Raw genomic sequence first — 23275 nt, forward strand, 5'->3', positions numbered from 1 at the left:
CGATTAATTTTGTCTCTTACTTAGTCCAAATAATTTACTGTCACTTATCTCTTAATATCAGTGACAATCCCTAGGAGATTTGGCATATGGATGGTAGGCTGAGATACAGACTGAGAAACTTTTACAAAAAAGTGTAGTCTTCTGTTTTGTTTCTTTTGGATTTACAAAATCCATTCAACTTTTCGCATGTTTCTGAAATGAAAGAATTCAAAGACTTTAAGATGTCTTTTGGTGGCTTTCTTGTAGAGTGACATATATGCAGAAGGTAAGTAGGTAGGCTGATCCTTGTATCATTTTGGTAGCTTGAACATTAACTTCACATACAACTGACAATGTAGCACGTTTCTAAGGACATTAAAGGAAGATTATGTCTGTTGAATTTCCTTTAACCGTGAAATAGAAAAGAAAACATCTATCTTAATGCATAACTGGATATCACGTACTTTAATAGCAACTAGTCATCAAGCATAGGAAAAAAGGATTAACCAAAGGATATATTCTAGCATACTGTTTGGAAGTGAATAATTTATTTGAATAAATGCATTTATAATGTAATTTAAAAGAAATGTGAATTTTATTTTGCACAATAAGTGCTGAGGGACGTTATTTTAATTAATTTTGAGGAAGTCGAAGTTAAACCCTGTGAAATATGTAGAAGAGGTTTTTTTCTATTTCCAGTCTAAAATGGTTTGTGCGTTCAAGTTTAATTCACAAGATTTTTAAAAGTTTAACAGCTAAATAAGCTTTTTTTAAAAAAAATTATTTTAAAAAAATAGATATATTTATTCAATTTGCTCTTTTCAAAGATTATGTGTCCAAATCAGTATAGAGTGATATTAGCAGGCATGCAGTATGACTTATTTTCTTGGAAGTAATTTATCAGAAAGAAATATTATGGAGATCTACTTAGAATCCAAAAGCATGTCTGGTTCAGATACTACTCCAGTCTTCCTAATATGAATTCTCTGTGAAGTTGATAGGAATTTTATTTAATAGATTTCAGGTATGAGATGTCATGAGATCAGGTCCTATTTCAAGTATATGCTCATTTGATGATGTGAATGAATTGTTTAAAAGGTGTAAGTCTAATTGCAGAAGTGTAGCTGATCTCCTGATCATTTACTTAGGTGCATGATGACAGACAAAATATTTAAAACTTTGTGTATTTTAATTGATTTATGTCTGGCTTTTCAAAATGACACAGCAACAGATCAAAGAATGCATGCATAAACTTTCATTAAAGAAAAAAATATCTTTTAAAAAATTTTATGACTGGAAATTCTTCTGTATCTTCTTTTAACATCAGATAATGCAATGCACAGCTATCCAAATGTAATCTATGGTGACTTACAGTGAAATAACTTCATGTGACTGTCTTAATCACAAAGAACAGATTCATAAAATGCCATTCCGAAATTTCAAGCTTTACCATGTTCCACTCTTCATATATGCTCTAGTTCGGAAGTGTGAGTGTAAGCTATATGAGGCACTGGAGTTGCTCCACTCAGCTGTAATTCTTTAAGTAGATACAGCAGTGGAGGAGCAATCTGCATTTGCACTGCAGAGGGTATGCAGGAGCTCATCAGCATATAAGTAGGCGTGGAATTGCAACTGTCTCTTGAGCTGGAGCACCATCTTCCTCTCTTCATTGATATCAGTATGAGACACGTGATTGGAGTTTGAAAGTGGCGGCTTGACCTAAAATTGTATTAAACATTCTACGCCTGTAGCATGACTAGCTTGATCCTTCTGATAGGAGCTCTCTTCCTGAAGCTGTGGTGCTAGGGCATGTCTGTGAGCATGTTGTCCAAGCCCTTGCCTCACATTGCTTTCAGCCTGCTGTAATAATGGTGTGGATGACCTGGGTGGGTTACCATGTCTTTACACATGGATTCACTTTGCTGAGCTTCCTCAGCAGGGCGTGTTCATTTGGTGAGTTACAGAAGTACCAGTGCCTGCAACTGTGGTGGGAACCAAGCTCAAGCAGCCTGGTGGACTTGTGTCCAAGGGATGGGGCAGCTCCTCTCGTGGTGCGGAAAGGGCTGCTGCAAGGAACTGCATGTGCAGCAGCAGGTATTTTATAGATAATTCAGGCTGGCTGATACTCTGTAATCGGAAAGAGCAAATCTTCCTTTTGTTTTTTTAAGAAAATGAAAGGATATGATCTGCCGAAATAGACCTGTAAGTTGGACAAGACAAGATTTTGGAGAAGATTTTGAAGGAAATAATAAGACACTGAAGAAAAAGGGGAAATGAGATGTAAAATGAAATATGCAAGAGTAAGCTCAGATTGCTTTTCATATGATAATTGATTTTTCCCTTGCAAAAGAAGATATGACTTATGCAATTCACTGCTGCCAGTGAAGCTTTGGTGCTTCTTTACACTGCTCAGTACCAGAAAGGCTTCATGTTAAGTTTTTCACCTGCTATTGCATTTAAGTGTTTCCTTATATCGTGTCCATCAATTCAATAGAAAACTGAGAGAAAATAGTTTATCTATCCTTAATGTCATTCATGTCTTTTCAGGTTGTTCTAGTGCTTTTTATGTTGTCCTCACCTTACACTTTTTTGTAGGTCGTGTAGTAAATTTTGGTTCTCTTAACCCTATGTTCAGTGCAATAATTTTTCTACAGATGCTGTCTCTTAGAATGTTAACTAAGATTCAGTTGCCAAGAATTGGTTAGCCCATAAGGTGTCTAAGAATGACTTATTTTGGTTACATAATAGGTTTTTATGTATATCCAGGGTGTAGAGAGAAGTCATTCTTTGATCAGATATATTTCTGGGCATTAAGAAACTTAAAACTAGGAAGTATTGGATATCTTTAATTATTTTGAACACCTTTTGAAACATTCTTGGCTTTAGTTTAGCTTCTTCAAAGAAAAGAACTACATGTTCCTCTTATTTGAGAAAGAAATGTGTGTATTTGTATACCATATATATATATATATGTAAAATTTTAGCTGATCTTCATTGAATTAATTTGGAAGCAGCAATATTTATACTGTACAAGTTTCTTCAGTAGTTCTTATCCCATATTTCTTCATCGTTAGAGTCAGTAGAGTTTTGACTGTCAAAACCCCTGACGTTGTTACCTACAGATAACTTCTATAGAGACTTAGTAGTGGTAGCTTGTTTTGAAGAGTTGTGTTGATTTATATTCTACTACTGGAAAATTGAAACACCACTTCAGTGGCTGAAGACAAGCTACTGTTGATTTATGTTGCTGTGGCTAAGAAAATAATACAGCTCTAATTTGTGAGATGCGTCTGCGTTGTGAACACTGTTACCCAAAGTTTCATCTGTTGTGCATTTGTTCTAAGACAACCCTATTTTATTATTGGAAGAAATTGATAATTATTTGTAGAGTGCCGTAGCATGTGCTTTTATATAGGGACTGTAGGAAGGACCTATGTACTCAGCATGGCATGAGGGGCAGTGCAAGGAGATGCTGGAAGAGCTTCTTCTGTACCCCTCGCTTTGTCCAGTTCCTTACAACATTTTGATTTTTGTATTTTTTTCCATCTGTCTCACAAAGTATGCGATGGAATGTTGCTTTATTGTATTTAGCCTTAGTGCTCAGAAATTTGGGTTGAATGTGTTGATATTCACTGAGTTCTTCATATATATGTGCACATGCAGAGATGTGTATGTGTATAGCTACTGTCTATTGTCTTACGGCTTGCTGGTAAGATTTTTCACATGTTTGGTTTAGGGGGAGCTTCAGTGCCCAAGGCAGCACTTATACTAGGCAAGAATCTTCAAATATACAAGTAATTCATGTCTAGTTATAAGACTAATGGACAATTGCAATGTATTATTTAAAGTAATTAATTTCATAATAAATAAATAGAGAGCAATGAAATAGCTTTTTATTAATTTCTTGTAACATTTAACAGTTAAAAATCCATATTCTCCCTGTTGATTTCTAATGAAGATCATTGTAATGCGCATCTGAAAAGTAGCTTGTTAGAAATAAAAGTTGAGAATGAAAACTAAAGGCTGTAAAAATATACAATTAATGGCTGGGATTCCGGATAAACAAAGATGTTAGTAATATAAGTGATTGATCTCTGTGTGGCTTTCTTTTTTCTTGATCATACAAAATATAAAGATGGCCAATGTGCTTAATCATGTTTAATTAGGAGAAAACCAGGACATTTTGCAAGTATTTTTCCTAATTACTGTAGAGCACTTTCAGTCCATTCAGAACTGAAAGTATGCACATGTAGTCCCGTTAAACTTCCTGTAAACACCAATTTTGTTGGGTTTTTTTTTCCCATTGTTCGTCTTTTATTCATTGGTATACAGCTCAGATTCCTGTTGTACTTTCTCTGGAAATGTTGGTACAAAGACAATTCTCATCCTGTGCACATTTTTAAAGTTTGGTGGTGGTTCAGACTAGAAGGAGAGTATTACAGTGTATGTAGTTTGGAAAGGCAGGGGTATTTTGTGATGAATAGGATGCTGGAAAACTGTTGTTGGTTGCAGATTGTTGCTCTTCAGTGTTTTGTATTCTGAGTCAGTTACATTGACCTGGGTATCAAAGCCATTTCAAGTTTTTCTTAAAAGTTTCAAATAAAAGCACTTTTTTCAAAGTAAGCCTTAACTGTAGAAACACATGCTTGCAAATCATGAAAAAAAATAGTAAAGAAAAATTTCATTTCATATACATTACAGGTTGCAGTGATTCACAGGGTTTGTATCTCGTGCCTTACCTTAATCGTAATCACTGTTTTGTTGTGCTTCATTTGAACTGTGCAACCATTCAGAAAAATCATTAATAAAATACTGGTGTGTAGCAAATCCTATTTGATCCATGCTGTTCCAAGAGGACCCCTCTTTATATGTGTGCAGAAGTTCCCCCCTTTTTCTTGTTGTGAGAGTTTCCTTCAGAGAATCACAGGGTGTTTGAGGTTGAAAGGGAGCTGTAGAAGTCATCTTGTCCCACTTCTCTGCCTAGGCAAGGGCCACCTAGAGCCTCTTGCCCAGGATTACGTTCAGATGGATTTCCAACCTATATCAGGGTATGACTCTTTTTTTCATTAAATGTGGACAATATTCTCTTTGTTAAATGTGAAGCTATTTGCGTAGCACCGAAATGGTTTTAGTTAGAGCCTTCAAACTTAGGAGAAGCAAAAGATAGTGAAGCAAGAAAACTTATTTTGAAGAGATGCCACCAAACATTAATACACTAATGTTTATTTTGCTTTTAAAAGGTATTTGAGACATGAAAGATTTGTATTAGGAATAAGTTTAGAATATTTTTCCTAGTGCTAGGAGTTCTTCTTTAATTCCTTTTTAAATTTCCTTCTCTGACAGCTCATTGTGCTGATAAATGTGTCCATGGTCGCTGTATTGCTCCGAACACCTGTCAGTGTGAGCCTGGCTGGGGAGGACCCAACTGCTCCAGTGGTGAGTTCTCACCTGCTTCTGCCTGTCTCATGCTCTTTCCACGGTGCTGTCCTCTCTTTTGGGCAGATTATCATTGATCCTGTGCTTGGGCTCCTGCTTTCTGGTCAGGGGGTTGTTTTGAGTTATCAGGTTACTCTGTGTGACCTGGATTTTCTTAGTTTACTTGCAAACATTGTTAGCCTGTAGCAGCACTAAATGTCATGAGCTATTTAGTGCTCAGGAAGACGCCAGGTAATACAGCACTTAGTAAAGCGAGTAAAGCGTATTTAACTACAAGAAAACCTTAATTTTTTTTATTTTCCTTATGCATAAAGAATGATGGTGCCAGGTCATGTTTGAAACCTATGAGCATAGCCTTCCTCACAACCCCCTCCTTCTTTTTCACTCGGCTACTAATTTGTCCTTTTTTCCCCTCACTCTTGCATTATTAGTTGCTGCCTGTCTGCTCAGTCTGTTTCCATTTTACCCTCACTGACCAGTCAGCTTTCTCCAACTCTCCTCCCCTTTCCCTTTGCCATGCGAGTGCGTGCGGGAGACGAGGGGAGCACGAGTGGACCGTGGAGGACGCCGGCGGCAGGAGATGGGGCGTGTTGGCACCTCTCCTCCTTGGCCTGCGGGTGCAGTCGCATGTGACCCAGCCAGCAGGTGGTCGCGCTTAATATGGATGTCGTGAGGATCCAGGCCGTGACACGCTTGGTGCAAGAACCTAGCAAAATGTCAAAAACACCAAGTGAAGCAGTAAAATAATACCAGTTCATGACCTTTTTAGTTGCTGCTGTTCTCTAGACTCTTTGAGTGTAAAACCGGGCACTGCAGGCTGCAGTAAGGTCTGGACAGAGGGCAGAAACCCCTCAGTGGCAGGACTCAGTTTCTCAGAGTAATTCTTGATTTTTTTATTTGTTACAGGTTTTTTATTTATTCTGTCTTTCTGTTCGCCTTTGTGTGGTCTTTGGAAATGTAATGTTTAGGCTGACATTACAACCATATACTTCATTACAGTCAAGTTCAAAGTGTGTCACTGCTAATGACTGTCTGTTTGAAAGGAATGTGTCTTAGTCAACAATTAAAAAAATGTGCTTATAATCTAAATTCCACAGACCATGTAAGATTCTGATTCATAAACCAGAGCTTGATGTCTTCCAAAGGTATTATACTGCTAGTTTACTTAGTATAAGATTCTTATAAAAATAACAACTGTGAAAAACCTAGATCATCAACAAGACAAAAATTATATGGTTGTATTTTCACCCTCAATTTTTTCCACTCAATAAAAATAGGGAATTGTTATTTTTTTGCAAACAAGGTGCTATGGGGACTCTGCATCTGGAACCGATCTGTTGTTGAGGCAGCGTATTTTGTGAAATTTGAGAGACAGAGAGAGTGAATAAAAATAGTTAATAATAAATTACATAAGAAAAAATGTAAACATTTTAAAATTATTACATTTGTTGTATAGTCTTTGAATATGCTTACATGTGATTCTTTCAATAAACAGCTCTAAAGAAACACCAAGTTTTGAGTAAGGCATAGAACTGAAAGAGTTAGCAGTGCAGTTACTGTAATACTGATCTTAATCTAGTGTGCTGAGTTATCAAAAGAAATTGTCAAAACAGGTTATCTTTCTTTCTGAATACCTTATGTGTCAAGCTCTTCTGTAACTCATCAAGTGTGCAGAAGAAACGTGTATCAATAGACATGCAGAACGGGGAGATACTGTTATTTATTGAGACTTCCAAGTTCAAAACTCACTGAAGGGCACTTTAGATGAGACAGGAACCTCTAAATCTGTCTTTGGAAATAATCCTTCCTCTCACAGGATTTTCTAGATTCCATTTCTCTGACCTGTCTGGTATAATTCATTTTGAATGTATGTGCAGCTCTTTTTCCTCTCCGTCTTCCTCAGCTGGTTGCCTTTGATTGCTTGTCACAGCAGCCTTAGTAGCAAAAGTATTTCTGGTGTGCATACACAACAGGCCAAAACTGAAAGGGCCTTTGTTCGTGTACCTTTGAGCAGTCTGATCTCTGGAGAGGCTGGTGATCCTCGAAAGGCTTCTGCATGATGCTAGAGCTAACTGGAACTGCTGAAATTCGTTTCGGATCGCTAGTGTAGTCCTAGGAGAAGGGAGTGTAGGCTGAGGAAGAGGGTAATTTTGTGTGTGTGTGTGCTGCAGGGACATTTGTTTTGGAATTTATCCCGTTCCATGTGGGCAAACTTAAGAAAGATGTTATTTTCATCAGATTGTCCTTCCAAGTTTGAGTGCTGCTGTTTGTTGCTAGCTGTGTGGGGTTTCCTTATCCATGCGTCTTAGAGCTACAGCGCAGATCAAATTGCATTGAAGAGCAGTGAATAGGGTTGTAAAAGCAGTAAGTGACAGAGTTTTGTCTCTCTGGCACAGAGTTTTGTTGTTACTTTTCCTATGTAAGCAATTTTCATATTTTGCCTTTAACTGTATTTTCTGCATGAACCCAAACTTGCTTAGTTTTAGTAAAAGGAAGGTACAATGAGATAAAATAAAGAGAAGCATTTTAAAAATAATTATTTTGTTGATATGGCAAGCTACTCATTCAAGAAAAATAGATGCAAATTGCCACACTGTAATAAAGTCTATCCTGTAAACATTTTAACTATGTAATTATTTAACTGAATAATGGAGAAGTAATGATTGCAAGGCAGGCCAGTGTTTTTGTAAGGCGGACACTCAGGAATTTAATTATTTCTGATGACCAAATAAAGTACTGTGATTGAAAGGGAGAGATTTTTCTCAAAGTGTGAGATATTAGGCAAACTTCCAGATTTAGTAATCAGTTCATTTTCATGGATGCGAACATGTCGGAAGCAACTGTTCTACCTGAGCACTAAACTTCTTTGTAAAATTGCAGAACAAAACTTTTTGTTCTAATCTCTATTAGGTTTGCTTGTTCTCCTTCCAAAGGAATTTAATCTGTAAGTATCTGAGGACAGAGTTAGTCCTATTGCAGCATCTGTCCATCTGTCAACCCCCAACTTGATTTTATCTGTTATTTCTCAATTGTATTTACCCAGTGTGTTTAAAATAAATTTTTTAATGATATGCCACATCTTCTATGTGACAGTGGCTTTCTGGATGGTAATTGCAAACAAGTGCTTCCTAAATGCTGTTATATTCTCTCCAGAAATTACAGTGTGATTGCATGGACTAAATTCTTGCATTGTACGCGAAAAGCTGAATAAGCAAGCTTCCTCCCCTGTCTTTGCATACCACTGTGTGCTACGGCCTAATAACCTTTCCAGGGACTAAACCTTCTGGGAGACTCCCATTTGCTTTTGTAGCAACCATTGCCTCCTTTTTGTGACAAGTCTTACCCAGTTCCTAATAGCCTACAGTAGGCTGCCTTCAGTTTAGGGAGAAGAGGGATAAAGATTTGACCAGCTACTGAGGCTGTCCTTTTTCATTGCTTAATTCTAGCCCAACCCATAACTCTCTCCTTCTTCACATCCTCTGCCTTTCTGAAAACCTTACATCCCACCTGAGTGGAAAACAGGATTGGATGTATTCTTCTGTGAATAAAACCTGAGTGGTGGTCTCAGAATTTGGCTAATTAAATTATATCTCCTTGGAGAACATTTCCCATGTGAGGTATATGTTTTCTTCAGGCCTTTTCTTTTTAGTAAAGGAAATTTACTGTATTAGGCAGTGTTTGCTTGCAGTCAATTTCAGTAGGAGATGATGAAGGAGATGATGATGACTCACATATATCTGAAAAGAAGTACTACTTGGATTGAGAGATTGCTTATTTGCAGAACAATTCCATTCTAGCGGGAGAGATGACAGTCATGTGAAACAAGTTATTCTAATAAAGATTTATTGACTGAGCACAGTAGTCAGGTCAATGACAAATGAGTGGACAGAAGATGTGTTGAACCGATCCCTTGGACTGAGCAAGTCAGCACAACCAGCACACTGTCAGCACCACTGTGAAGAGGTGTTTGTGAACTTCAGGAGTATAAGTTGAGTGGTTGTGGGCTGGTGGCAAGAACAAAATTTAGAAAAAAGGACACAATGGCAAAGATAGATATGTTTGTAGATAAAATGTAAACAAATAGATTTTATTGAAAAACAAATCAACCAACCCAACCTTTCTTCCCCAACTGGAATATGGTTTATTTCAGATTTTTAACTTGCATGTGTCAGATTGGATTGTTACATGTTGTAAGAGCGTTTTTGATGACAGGTTGTGTATAAAGCAGTCTTCTGTAAGAGTTGCTACATGTAGGGATAGTTGGCCGTCTAGATGTGTAGAGACAATCAAGCCATGTTTTACAGTTGTAGATTATGTTTTCAGCCTGTTTTCTGCCCACGGTTTTGCAACAGTATTTGCTGTAATATGTAATATATGGACCAGTTTGTCAGTTTTGAATGTGTGTGCAAGGTAGATACGCTTGCAGCCTAACATGGACCCCCACTAAGCAATCAGGACATTCGCGTTGTTTTGATTCTCATGCCTAGTAGTCCACAAATAATTCCTTCAAAATCAATAGGACACTTTCTGAAAAAGCTGGAGCAGAGGCAAAAGGCCAAAATCAATATTACACTGCCTCATCTGAAAAGGTTATAGCCTTTGTGATCCCCCAGCTGGCCTTATAGTAAAGCAAAAAAGGAATGACATGTTTATGACAAGTATGTTAGGATTGTTTATGGAAATGTGAATAGGCATTTTCTGGTTTTATTGTATTTAAGTAATCTGATATTTGTTTGAATCACTGGATTTTAATTTGTAATTTGATTCTGTTGGTGATTGATAGAGTTTCATTGGGCCTGGGAGTAGAACAAGTGACACTAAGGCATAAGTTGGCTCCAGGGTTTTATAAAGCGTGAGAAGAGAACTGTCTTTTTCCTTAATACATTAAGCTGAGCATTCAAAGCTGGCATCTCAGAGGAACATCTTCTTGCCTTTAAATGCACTTGTTAAGGAAGCTTTAAGGGTACAGTAGCTCTGCTGCTGTCAGATTTCCTTCACTGTCATGCGTGTTTTTAAAGTTCGCAAATTCCATGAAAATCTCGCTGTTTTCTTCATGGTACTTGGCAGATGCAGAATATGGCAGAAACTGGATCCCTTGGCATAGCTTGCGTGAGGCACTCACGTGAGTTACGAGCACTGCTAGTTTCTCATCGGAGCTTATAATTTCTGTTAACCCTGCAGAGGTGGGTGTGTGACTATTTTCCACAGACCCCCTTGCACCCCAAGTGAAACAGCGCCCTTGGTGTGGGTACCAGGCAAGGTGTCTGGGAAGGATCTTGTACACTCTGACGGCACAGCTTGTGAATCTTGAATTGAGCTTCTTTGACCAAGACATTGCTTTCCTTTTTGTTTGTTGAGAGCATTTTGACTAACAGAGCTTGCAAGATACACTCAGAAAGCTAGCTCATCCTTAAGTTTTCCAAGACATTCAGAAGGCTGTAGAAGTAGGTTCTGGTTTTGACCACATGCTTGCCACAGAAAGGCTTGATTCACGGAAGTGAGAAACTGCTAAACACACAAGTGAAACTGCAGAGTATCCTGACAGAGAGATACTTGCTTTTATGGAAAGTGTAGAGAATTCAAGTAGTGCAGAACTGCCTCCTGCCCTGGCTCCCAAATGACCACATGTGCAAGTGCATCCTGTTAGCAAAAATGACAACAAGTCATAAATAGTCTTAAATTTAACCCCTTCTTATTACATGTGTCTTCCCCATACTTTTCACTACTCTTAATTCTTCTGTAATTATTACTTCTGTAATTCCCCTGACTACTCCTCTAACAAGGCTGAATATCTTTTGGTTGAGAAACTAACCTGCCGGCAAGTTAAATCAGGTGCTACTAGGGAAAACAGGTATTAATGGAAGTTGCCATCACCTTTATTGTCAACAGAGTCACTACAGTGTCACTATGGTAGGTGGTATCAAAATTCCCAGGGCTGCACAGCAGCTGTTCTTTTCTAGTTTTCAGTACGACGACATAGTTGCAATTATATTATTCTTATTTCTTAATTTCTGTCCTATAAAGCATTTTGGTTTTGAAGTTCTAGGGAAATTAATAGATTTTATGGACGTGCTTCAGCATTTTGCTGAATTACAGTTCCAATCTTCAAGCAAAAGCAGAAACAAAAAAGTGTTTTCTACAAAACTGAGTTATTAAATTTGCTTATGTTGAAATTTACTGGCAGAAGGTATTGCAGTAAGTCATGATAGTTCTACTGATTGTAAACATTTTCTATATTAGAGATGCTTTTCATTTCTGCTTTTCACCATTTCTTAAACTGAGTATATTTGTGGTCTTCAACTCAGTTGATTTCTTGAATAATATCTATGTAATTTTTTTTCTTTTCTAGTAACAGTACAAAAGTATTTTTAATATTGGTTTTATTTCAATCTGCCTTATATGTTGTCAGACGTATTGTCAGTAGACAGCAGTTCATTTTATACAGTGCAATCAGATTCTTATAATTTTATAACTTTTCCTGTAGCAGTGATTATTTTGAACAGGTTGATCTAGTGGCAAGATAAAATGAAGACCACATCATCTGTGTATGTTTTTCTTAGCAATTATCCAGCCTTGTGTTCTGATGTCCAAAGAACTTTAAGGAGTCTTCTGAAATTTCCGGCGTGTGAAAGGCATATAGCTCCAGTCTTTCATAGCATCTGAAAAACACATTTTCATTGTTCTTCCACTTCATGGATCAAAAGGCTTTTACAAAGTAAAAAAGAAAAATCCCTAAATTAAATTAAAGCTTAGCATTTTGAATAAAAATCCTTTCTTATACACAAAACAAAAAGTAAGAATGAAAAATATGCCACAGGGTAAAAAGCCTAACAGTATAACAAATGAAATCAGACAGAAACAGAAGACTCAAAGAAAATCCAGATTTAATAGAAAGTGTGTTCTGAAAAAAAAACACTACTATGCATTTCTGTGTCTGGGATGTAGGTAAAATAAGTCTTTTACTAAAAAGCATTGATATTTTACAATTATTAAGAGTGATTCTCTAAGTAAGAAAGATTTAATTTCTGATATGCATGTGCATATATTTTCATAACATGCTGAGGTGCGTAGAACAGAGCATATAAAAAATGTCTGGAGAATGATCTCATGTTTTTATTGAATAAGACTTTGAAGGTTTTCTAAAAGGTGTTTTTATTCTACTTTTCAGAACAGCTGGCTTTGTTTTCAGTCTTTTTCAACTCATCTTTGAAATGTCCGTTTGCCACATTCCACATTTACTGTCTCGCAATCCAGTCTGACATACAGGGTGATGTCACTAGGGACTTAATACATCTTGTCAAATTTTGAACACACTTGAGTATTTATAGCTTTCAGAATCAATGGGAATACTTTTATTTGGCCTAAATTCCAGTTGGGAGAATTATTATCTGTTTCCTGTCCTGCATGAATATCCTAAGGGTAACAAACACCATCAATTTAGATCCACAGCTAACCAATCATAGTAGCAGAGAGTAGTTTCAAGAATACTCTCTAAACGTTCCAATAAGGATGATGTGGATTTAGATTAGTGATAACGTTCATATTTTTGTCATGGTTTTTGCTTAGTGAATCAATGAATGTTGTTCTGGACACAAATACACTCAGAAATTAAGATCATTAAGACTAGCATCTACATGACTATGGCTTTGCATGTCCTTATCAGCTAAGAGTAATTGAGGGTCTATGAAGTATTATCCAAGTTTAGTTTTGCGTAGACCAAACGTATATGATGCCTTAATGTAATATGTGACCTGTGTGACTGTTGCCATGTTATGTGAAATACCTTCTTTCCTGCAAGAAGGACATCAATCCAGTTTTCTGACAAAATTTTAATCTCATGTGGTGTTTGCCATGTCTTTGCAAGCCCCTGTATTTTAATTACGGCACTCTCTTTGGGCAAAACACGTTTTCAGGTACGCAAAATACAAGACTATTTAATACATGAATTAGAATTAAGTTTCTCTTTTGTTGAAACTTGAAAGTTAGATGGGCATACGTTGTGGATGGAGAAAAGGGAGGACTTCTCCTGGCTGTGTTTCCTTACTGAGGTATCAGAAAAAGAGTAGTGGTGAGTGGCTCCTCTTATCTATGAATTTAAATGCCACCTTCATAAAAAGTTACTCTATATTTTGCTGTGAAATTCTGGATGAGATTCATTAAATTCTGCTTCCTGACAGTTAGATATCTAAAGTATTAGTTCCACTAGTGTGGAACGAATGTGCCTTTATGTTAAGGCAAGCATGTTTCTTGCTTCTGGAACAGAGGGAAGAGTCATTGTTCCAAATACTAAACTCTGAACAGCCTGAGGGCAGTTTATGATAGCAAGATTGTCAGTGGGCTGCTCCTTTGGATAAATCAAAGTTTTCTCAGTACTGGTCTATTTTACTTACATTGGTTATGCTTGGGTATTAGTGGTGGTTATTCCCTGATAATGCAAGTCACTCGTGGGACCTCCTAGAAATGTTACTCTTTTCTTATTTATATCCTCTGCTCCAGAAGACTGGAATAGTTTTTAACAGGGCATGTTACAGTTGGTCTACTTCTGGTTGTAGATGGTGGTCATTCTTGCTCCATGGTGGATCTCATGATTGTCCCTGCTGGGGGTTTGTGAACTCCTTCTGCAAGTGAAAATACAGAACAGAAAGTTGCCTCTGCCCCTGAGAGAGAGAATCTGTGATTGTAAGAAGAGAAAAGAGGTAACAAAGCTGGAAATATGTAGGAGATGAGGAAGAAAGCAAACACTAGTAAATGACTGTGGCAGGTAGTGGTTTTGACACAGTTGCTGCATCAACTTTTTGCAGATTTCACAGGAAGGAGGGGTCATAAGGTAGGGTCATGAAGGAGTACAACATGTCAGTTTTGTGGCTTGGGTATGGAGAGCTATGCCAAGTTGTAGACGCAACTTGAGGAGAAACAAGGTAGACAATAGTCTGAAAATGCAACAAAGGGGCTAACATGACAGGCACTGTAAATGTGAGGGTTGATATTTGGACACTGAATGGGAAATGATAGATGAGAGATACACCATAAAGGCCATGAAAGTAAGGACAAGACAATAGAGAGCTGAGAGTCAAAGGAGGGATGCAAAGGAAGACACAAAGATTTAAACTTGTCCTTGGTGTGACAACCTAGAAAGGAAGAAAGGACAGTCAAAGATGGTGTTGAAGTTACGGGCAGCTTCAGTTTGTTTTACATGCTGGAGCAAGGAAAATCGACTTTCGCTTACTAAAGGCTGTGGCTCCTTGAACCTATCTGAACAAATTATGTTGGAGTTTTGAGGAGAGACAGAGAGAAAGGAATTCTGCGTATTTGTCACTGTTTGCTTATTTTACATTTGTACTTCACAATATTATTCCCAGTGAGGGAGCGTCCACCCTGTTTCTGCTGCCTGTGGTAGGGAGTTTTGTTTTCAGTTATTCTAAAAGACCATAAAAACACATTAGCCTAATACTGTGGTAAGAATCTCCTCTGTTTGGATGACAATGGTACATATTTCCAGAAACACACAGCAGTGGGAGTTGCAGAAAGATATGTGAATCAGAATAAAATCTCATTCTGTTACCTTGAAGCTACATACGGGACAGCCACAAAAAAGTAAATCTTAGTTTTGCTGTGATCTTTCGCTTTCACCTCCCCATTAGCAAAAAAAGAGAGACAAAAAGAGAAGAAAGATCTTTAAAAAAGCATTGCAATAAATGTTGTCGGGCTTGAATATCATGTAATAAAGGAAGCTGTAGCATACTTAAAAGACAGTTGCAAGTCAGAGTTTCTAAGGAGGTTTTTCTTCTGAAATGTTCTTTGACTTGATTTGGTAGTCTTATTTTGTTCTCATTATAGGCCATTCTTTAGAGAAGTACAGAATTGTAGGCGATCAAGGTGGGTAAAACAGACTCGACTTGGGGAAAACTATTCATTTATTTCTAAAACTAGCAGGAGAATGAGACAGGGAACAAGATAACCTCCCCCCACCCTCCCTCTTCCCAAGCTTAACATTATCTCTACTACCTTTCCCCCCTGAGCAGCACAGGGGGGAAGAGAAAACCAGAACAGGTGAAGGAAAGGACCCCGTGAGTCTACTGCGAAAGCTGATAGGGAGCAGTACAGCTAGCAGGTTCTTCTGTTTAAAACAGAAAAACCTGAGAGTGAATGTAACATACGTGAAAAAGGGAAGGAGAACAACTTTTGTTTTGAAGGTGCTCTGCATAAAACAGAGCAGCATTAGTACAGAAAACTGACCCTGGTTTACTAATTGGGTTTTGCATTTCTGCAGGATTCAGACTGTTTCCAGGAGTTAGTGGGGCTGAGATGCATCATCCTTGTGTCGAAATCATTCTCAACGTGGGACTCTTGTCTCTATCCTTTGCTCCCCTTTCATGTACACCTTGTGCTGAGACAGATGATTTACGGCTCCAAATGTGTTCAGAAGCCAGTAGCTTCTGAACAGATTTTGCCTGTGCGTGCATGTAGTGTTTGCATATGTGCATGTGCCTGTGACCTTGGTGCAGTCAGGACAGTCAGAGCAGCTCTTCTGATTAAACTCCAGCTGACAGTCTGTAAACTGACGATAGTCATTAACTCAGTGACTATCCCATTCCACCAGATTAGCAGCTGTGCGACTTCCAGCCCGGCTTTCCTAGTGTCTGAATACTAGGAAGCAGCAGAAATAGTCTGATGTAAATTTAGCCTCCAAAACTAATTAAAAATAAACCAGACTTGCCACAGGAAACATTTTTACCCTTTGCCTTCTTCTTTGTTAACAGTAAACTGAGCACCAGCTTCTGACAAATCACTTTAATTTCCCATGGGAAACACGATTATCAGTCAGGGGACACAGAGGTAAAACATGGGGTTTATCCGTCTCGTTCAAAATTATTATTTATTCCCATTAATCCTCCAGATTTCTCCACAGTTATTCCCATAACTCACAGACAGATGCTAGGCTGGTGACAGACCAGTAGAAGAGTGTCGTGCAGTCGTACTGTGGTGGGACTACTGTTGTGCTGGTGGAATGCTTCACCAGTCTGCTGCAGTGAAAAATTGTGTAGCCAGTATTTGTTACGCACCTAGCTGCTGCCAGGAGAATGGTTGTGAGACTGGAAATCCTATTAGCAGCTGTATGATGCTTTTTATTTTAGTGAGTTCCTGCAAACATAATGAGAAGATAATGCCAGGAAACTAATAAATTATTATGTACTGTGCAATACATGCCCTTACAGTAAAATAGTCGAGAAAGGTTCAAGTTCACAGACACAGCACGTTCACCTTGGACATCAGTAAATTTTCAGAGACAGCAGGACGCAACCCTGGGAGGCAGACTCAGAGTGGGACTGTAAAAAGAGCAGAGGGAATAAAAGGCCTCCACTGCTTCAAAAGTGAAGCAGTTTCTAGTAATACAGTCTCGGTGCCCGGGTGTTGGAGACAAACAGCAGTTTGGTCTGAGTGGCTCTGAGACTCATTACACTGAGTCTTCAAGCAGCTACATGAATGTTGTTGCTCTGCACCAAATATCCAATTTCCAGCTATTGGTGAAAGAAGACAAGCTTGCACTTGTCAAGCAAGAATAAGACTTACTTGCATGGTTATGTCTTTATATCTAGAACCTGTTCAGACCACATTCGTCCTTGACTGAGCTCTGCTCTGGAACAGTCGTGGTCTGGTGATCAGTCTGAATTCTTCTGTTTATCGGACATGCCAGGATAGGTTTTTTTAAAAAAAAAAAAGTTATTTTAATTTTTTTTTTATTGTTCCATGAGGAATGGCTGAAATGAAAATTGTCTATTTTGTCTGGGAGCAGGAGGAAGACTCTTATCTGAATCCAGCCCTAATGTGTGAAGTAAAAAAAAAGTAGAGGTGTTTGCTCAGTCATGACAGAGCATGCAACTGTCTCAGACATCTCACCATCCATACATATATTTATATATATCCCAAAACAGATGGTTTCCTGACAACAATTTAAGGACTGGTTGAGCATGACGGTTACACTTTCTATTCCATGCAGACGTGTTGAAAATAAACATACAGCGGTTCTAAATGAATGTGAGTGATCATGGGGTGATCGTGGGGAAAGGCAACTTGTGACATGCTGTGTGCTGTAGACAGCAGTGCATTGTAGTATAGCCCAGAACAAAACCCACATATCTTCAGAGAGGCCAGTAATAAGATCGACAGTTGTTCTGTCGGTTGTACAGTATTGCTGAGTGTTTATAATACATACAATACTTTGTCTTGTTCTGTATTTTGTTGTGTGTAGTTGCTCGCAATATCTCCATTATGGATGCATGTTCTAGTGACCTCTCCTGAAAAAAAAAATCTTAAAGAGTAGAGTCTTTAAAAGACCCTAATCCCTTTTTATTTATATAGCCTGAGTGAACAGCTCCTATAGCTGAATAGTTCCTAGCCTGAGGAGGATCCTTGAATTACTTTGCATTAGTCTAGGAAAGCATGCCTGTTCTGAGTTTGGCTTTTTTTGCCCCAGGAGGAGACTGGGAGAACAATGGTTGTCAGTCTCCAAGAGCAGAGCGCAGGCTTCCAGTCACTGCAATTGAGGTTTTCCCCTTGTACTGCTGTTATCAACTGAACATAAAAATAAAATCAGATCATTTGACCATATGATTAGCACATTCTTGTTGAACTCTAGGTGACCTTAATCTTCTGAGTCTTTACAGAACTCCTGTATTTCTCACTTAAGAAAAATTTCCTCCTTAACATTAAGGTTTTTCTTTTGATGCTGAAATAACCTGAGTGGTTTGCTTATAGGGTTTTAATGGACTACATTGAGGCAGACAAGGAAAGATTTACTTGAATGATCATGAAGACCCATTGGATAGCCAAATTTGTAACATCCAGATTAAGTTTAACCATATAATAGTTAATTTCTATTGCTTGGTGAAGCACTCGGTGTGTTTTCTTTTGCCCTATCAGTATATTGCAAGATTGAAAAGGAAATATTCCAATTATGTAAACAAGTAGGAACTTCTAGATTTAAAAAAAATCATAATCCTAAGTTGAGTAAGCTTTGCAACTTCCTTGTGGGACTTGTACAGTTGTCTGTGGATTTAGATTACTTTTTTAAGGTAGCAGGACTTCTCTGCGTAAATGGAAGCTCACCACAACCATACCTGTTATTTGACGATAGAGAGTCGTAACGAAGAGTGTTGACAATGAAGAGACTAGGACTTGCATTTACGTCACAGCTTCACTTTTCAAGTGTTTGCTTTTATTCTTAAGAAATTAATTTGTGTGCATAAATTAAGTTCTACTTGCCTTCCAAGATCCTTGAGGACCAAGAAGAACTGAGGATGTACTACATAACTATTTCCATTTTATAACTTCCTTTTTTTTTACAGTTGACTCATAGTGTCTTCAGCGCTGTAACATGACCTCTTATAAAACTGCTGTAAATTTTTCCTTCTACCCTTCAGCATGTGACAGTGACCACTGGGGACCTCACTGCAGCAGCCGCTGCCAGTGCAAAAATGGAGCCCTGTGCAACCCCATCACTGGAGCCTGCCACTGTGCATCAGGTTTCAAAGGTTGGCGCTGCGAGGAACGTTGCAATCAAGGGACGTACGGAAATGATTGCCATCAAAAATGCCAGTGTCAAAATGGAGCCACCTGTGACCATGTGACTGGAGAGTGCAGATGTCCTCCTGGATACACTGGTGCCTTGTAAGCAGAGAGTATCTTATTTATGGGGGAGAGACACAAGTTTTAAATAGTGCTAACAAGAGAAATTAAGTTTAGATTAACTTTTAACACTATGCTGTTGGTCTGGCTGATGTGTAACACAGGGAGATAGTGCTGAGAAGAAGCAGCTGAGCAAACCATGTTGCAGTGCACGTTCAGATGTGGAGCTGAGAGAAAGCCCTCTTTGTCTGGTCTGCTAAGTAAAAGCCACGAAAGTAGCAGCAGGAGCTTCTTCATGACCACTGTGAAAATGGTTTGGCTGCAAGTTTGGAAAATTGCATTGAAACGCAAAGTTATTTGGTGTTGTCATTCCAGAATAAATTTTGAGCTTTTTCAGTAACAATGAATCAACATCAACCACATAGCTTCTAGATTGCCAGATCTGTTTCCTTAGGTTTGTTGCACGGGTGCTATACAATATTCGGTGTGCATCTCTTTGTGTTGGACTGCTTTGTGTTTCATACTTTTGGCCAGAAAAGTTAACGATAGCATTAAAAATAAAGAGGTGTCTGGAGACGAGTGTGTGCCGAAGTAACGGTTGTCTCTGTTGTACACCACCACCTCACCAGCTGCGAGGACCTCTGTCCCCCTGGGAAGCATGGGCCACAGTGCGAGGAGAGGTGCCCATGCCAGAACGGAGGCGTCTGTCACCACGTCACCGGGGAGTGTGCCTGCCCGCCAGGATGGATGGTAAAAACACTTTCTGTAATTGACACAACCCCATAAAACTTCCATATTTGTAGATTTTGGGCAGCGTCAGAAAAGGGTAGCAAATGAGGATAGCAAATGCAGTCTGCCTGTAGCCAGGAGTAATGAGAAACGTATTTTAGCATAAGGAACTGGAATAAAATACTTGCAAACCCATCTGTTACTGAAAATAGTCCAGTTCTGTGTGGCCTTTTTAACCATATCAGATTCTGGGAAGCAAAAGACATGAATCATACTGTGATGAGGCAACATCCTTTATATTTTGTCTGGGAGTCATTCATTTCTAGATATAATATGATATTATGGGAGGTAACACCATTATATATTTTAACAGTGGGTTTTGTGCAGGTTTTGTATATATAGTGCGCATGGCAAAACCCCTAAACCTTTAGATACTGTATTAAATGTTGGTGATGGAAATAGGACATCAAGAACTTTGGCATTATCTTTAGACTTCCTCCGCTTTTGTCAGTGGGTAGGGAAAGAAGCTCAGAGCTGCAAGTAGCCTCCCCTGCTAACAGGTTGCCCACTCTGAGCTGGCAAATAATGGAATTGGAAGGTAACCGAAAGACTGGAAGGTGATTAAAGCCCTTTCTTTGAATACATTTGTAGATAATATTTATCAATTGTATTTGTTAACAATATTTTCTATTTAAGTGTCCATTTTGGATTAAAATCCTCATTTACTGAATTTTTAATGATCTCATTATAATTGAGATATTATATTGAGATAAACTGTGCCAGTGATCACTTTTTCACCAACTAGAGAATGTAGCTATAAATTATCATCTCTATTTTTGTGTTCGAGTTGCACCACTCACCTGACTACCTAACTTGGATTTTGGCCATTTTTACTTTTTATTCCACTATGTTAGACGAGTGAAATTATTGGTCGTAGAATACAAATGTTTGTATAAATTCTTGACTCCCTTTCTCTGCCTAAATACAGGTAATGAAAAACGAGATAGCGTACAGAGCAGTGATGGAAATTTTACAGTAGTGTGTGTCTTAACTAATAAATTGCTATTTAGTCCTTTGACTAATTTTCCATTCCAAGTAGTAATTTAAGCATAACTCTTTGTTAGTGTTAGATTTTTCAGTTCTGTGAAACAGAACTTTGTCAATACAACCTTTTTTGCTTTTCTTGTAAGGAATGTTTAAAGTAGCCAGGTATAAATTTTGCAGTATATTATGTTAGTTGAAATACCTGCACGTCTTTTGTCTGATGAAGTGCCTGTAAATACATTTTTCTTGAAATGGCTTCTTAAAAGTCTTAAGATTTGATGCTCCCCTCACTAGACAGGTGTAATAAGTTCCAAGGATGTAAATAGCAGTGCAGAAATTCAAAACCTGTTGAAGGCAAGCAGATATCCTAAGCTTTTAAGATACGCTGCTTTCAGTGTAATTACAAACAGCTTTTCCTTTCATCAGAAAAAGAGAACTTGTAGTATAATTGGGGCATTACAGCAATTACTGATTTCTACACCACTACTTGCTGGAGGGCATTTCCAAATGTCTTGATATATACTACTCTTGATAAATAAATTGGTAAGAGCTTGACATCAATTAGTCTTAGATGTCTAACTGTTTTCACTGTTGCTTAGAGATAGTGTTTTTCATAAGCTTTGGCTTCCAGAATGGGAATCCGTATTTAAAGCTGGAGAAGAGTTTGGCATTTCCAAGATCAGCACTAGACGAGTGACATAAGATCTCCTTGATCGTCCTTCATTACAAACCTTCTTTCTTGTCCATTCAAGCTGTAATACCAAATCTAATATTAAGACTTTTTTTCTGCATATGCAGGGCATGGTCTGTGGTCAGCCTTGTCCTGAGGGTCGTTACGGGAAAAACTGTTCCCAGGAGTGCCAGTGCCACAATGGAGGAACCTGTGACTCTGCAGAAGGTCAATGCCATTGCAGCCCAGGTTACACAGGGGAACGGTAAGGAAAACTTATTTTTACCAGACTGCTGAACCTGCAAGGGGTCTGCTATGACAAAGTTCACAAGCTGGTAGACAGCAGAATTAAAATATTTGTGATACAATTAAAAGAGTCTTATGAAATGTTTGCCATGTCACTTAGCTGAGGCGAGTGAGGAGTTAAAAGTGCCTATGTGATTACCCTTCTGTGAGGAACTGCTTGGTTTCAGGGTTTTCCTGCTGTGGCCCGTGCTCTGGCAGTGTCTTTTGGATCTTCACTTGAGTGGCTTGCAGAATGACGCAGTTTGGGGTATGGTGAAGGGGTGAGGAGGGAAGCTCTTGGTTTTGTGCAGATGTTTGGCAGTCATAGTAGCAAGGGAGGCTCATTTGGTTCCTCTTCAAAGTGAGCAAGCTGGAGAGTTGTCTCCAAAAGTATTTCATTCAAATGAAGAAGTGGCACAACTTTATTTTTTGACCTGACTGTTAAAAATTGCATTTGGTAGATTGGAAAGATGGTGTAGCAAGACATCATTTTTGAAGGCAGTGGAAAGTGGTGAAAGAAGTGTTTTCCTGCATATATTTTAAACAGCACACAACTCATTTGCTGAAGTCACTGGGGTCAGTCCAGGGGATCTCTGCCAACAGTAGTAGGTATTATAACCATATGCGCTTCCCACGCAAGTGTTCACAGGACATGGGGAGAGCTGTGCCAGACATAAGGGGAGAAAAAAACTCATGAAGAAGAGAAACAATTAGTCCAGAGCCTTTTGGATGCCAAAATTGAATTTGCATCTGTGAAGAAACAGTGCAGAAGGTGGTAGATACATTTAAAGAGACACAGACAAGTCAGCAGGGAAGTCTAAGGAATATCCATATGAGAGTTGGTGCACTGCACCACACTAATGTTTCTGAAAGCAATTAATTTTTTTTGTATCGAAATTTAAATCTGACTTTAATCTGAAATGCCTTACAGGCTGCAGCATTGTTATAACTTTTGCAAGTTTGAGCTCCCTCTTTTCCTGCAAAATAGTCTCTATTTGCTATTCTCTTGCTTTTCAAGATACTCCAAAGGCAGGAATGGGTCAGAAGCAAGGTTTCTTATTTCATGTCAGTGGACTGGCAAGGGAGGGAAGTCTTACAAGAAATGTATGGGTATTGTCTGGGCTAGAATGTACATACCAGCAGCAAAAAAGACGTTTTAAAATGTGGTAAACTATTCTCCACTTCCATGTGTAACTTCAACACTATTTGTCTGAGATTTCAGTGTGGTGGTGACTCCTGAAACTTAGTCATACAGCAAGAAAAAGAGGAGTCTTGGAGCATGTAACAGTTTTTAGGTGATCTCAGTTAACACAAGGGAATCTAATCTAATCTAATCTAATCTAATCTAATCTAATCTAATCTAATCCAATCCAATCCAATCCAGTACCTAAAGGGGGCCTACAGGAAGGACAGGGAGGAACTCTTCAGTAGGGCTTGTTGCAATAGGACAAGTGTTTCACAATAACGGAAGTAGATTCAGATTAGACATTAGGAAAAAATTGTTTA

At 38.4% G+C, this 23275-nt stretch overlaps 1 protein-coding gene across 1 annotated transcript in view; it reads left to right on the forward strand.

Annotated features, from left to right (window-relative positions):
* Positions 1–23275, forward strand: part of MEGF10 (multiple EGF like domains 10) — a 103781-nt gene that overhangs the window by 37734 nt on the left and 42772 nt on the right. The window contains exons 5-8 of the mRNA XM_086770713.1: positions 5323–5415; positions 18837–19083; positions 19671–19791; positions 21613–21749. Of these exons, the coding sequence (XP_086626839.1) occupies positions 5323–5415; positions 18837–19083; positions 19671–19791; positions 21613–21749 (598 nt within the window). The remainder of the gene's footprint in view (positions 1–5322; positions 5416–18836; positions 19084–19670; positions 19792–21612; positions 21750–23275) is intronic.

Source organism: Chlamydotis macqueenii, chromosome Z (assembly GCF_036417535.1).
Source record: "Chlamydotis macqueenii isolate bChlMac1 chromosome Z, bChlMac1.mat, whole genome shotgun sequence".
Taxonomy (NCBI): Eukaryota; Metazoa; Chordata; class Aves; order Otidiformes; family Otididae; genus Chlamydotis; species Chlamydotis macqueenii.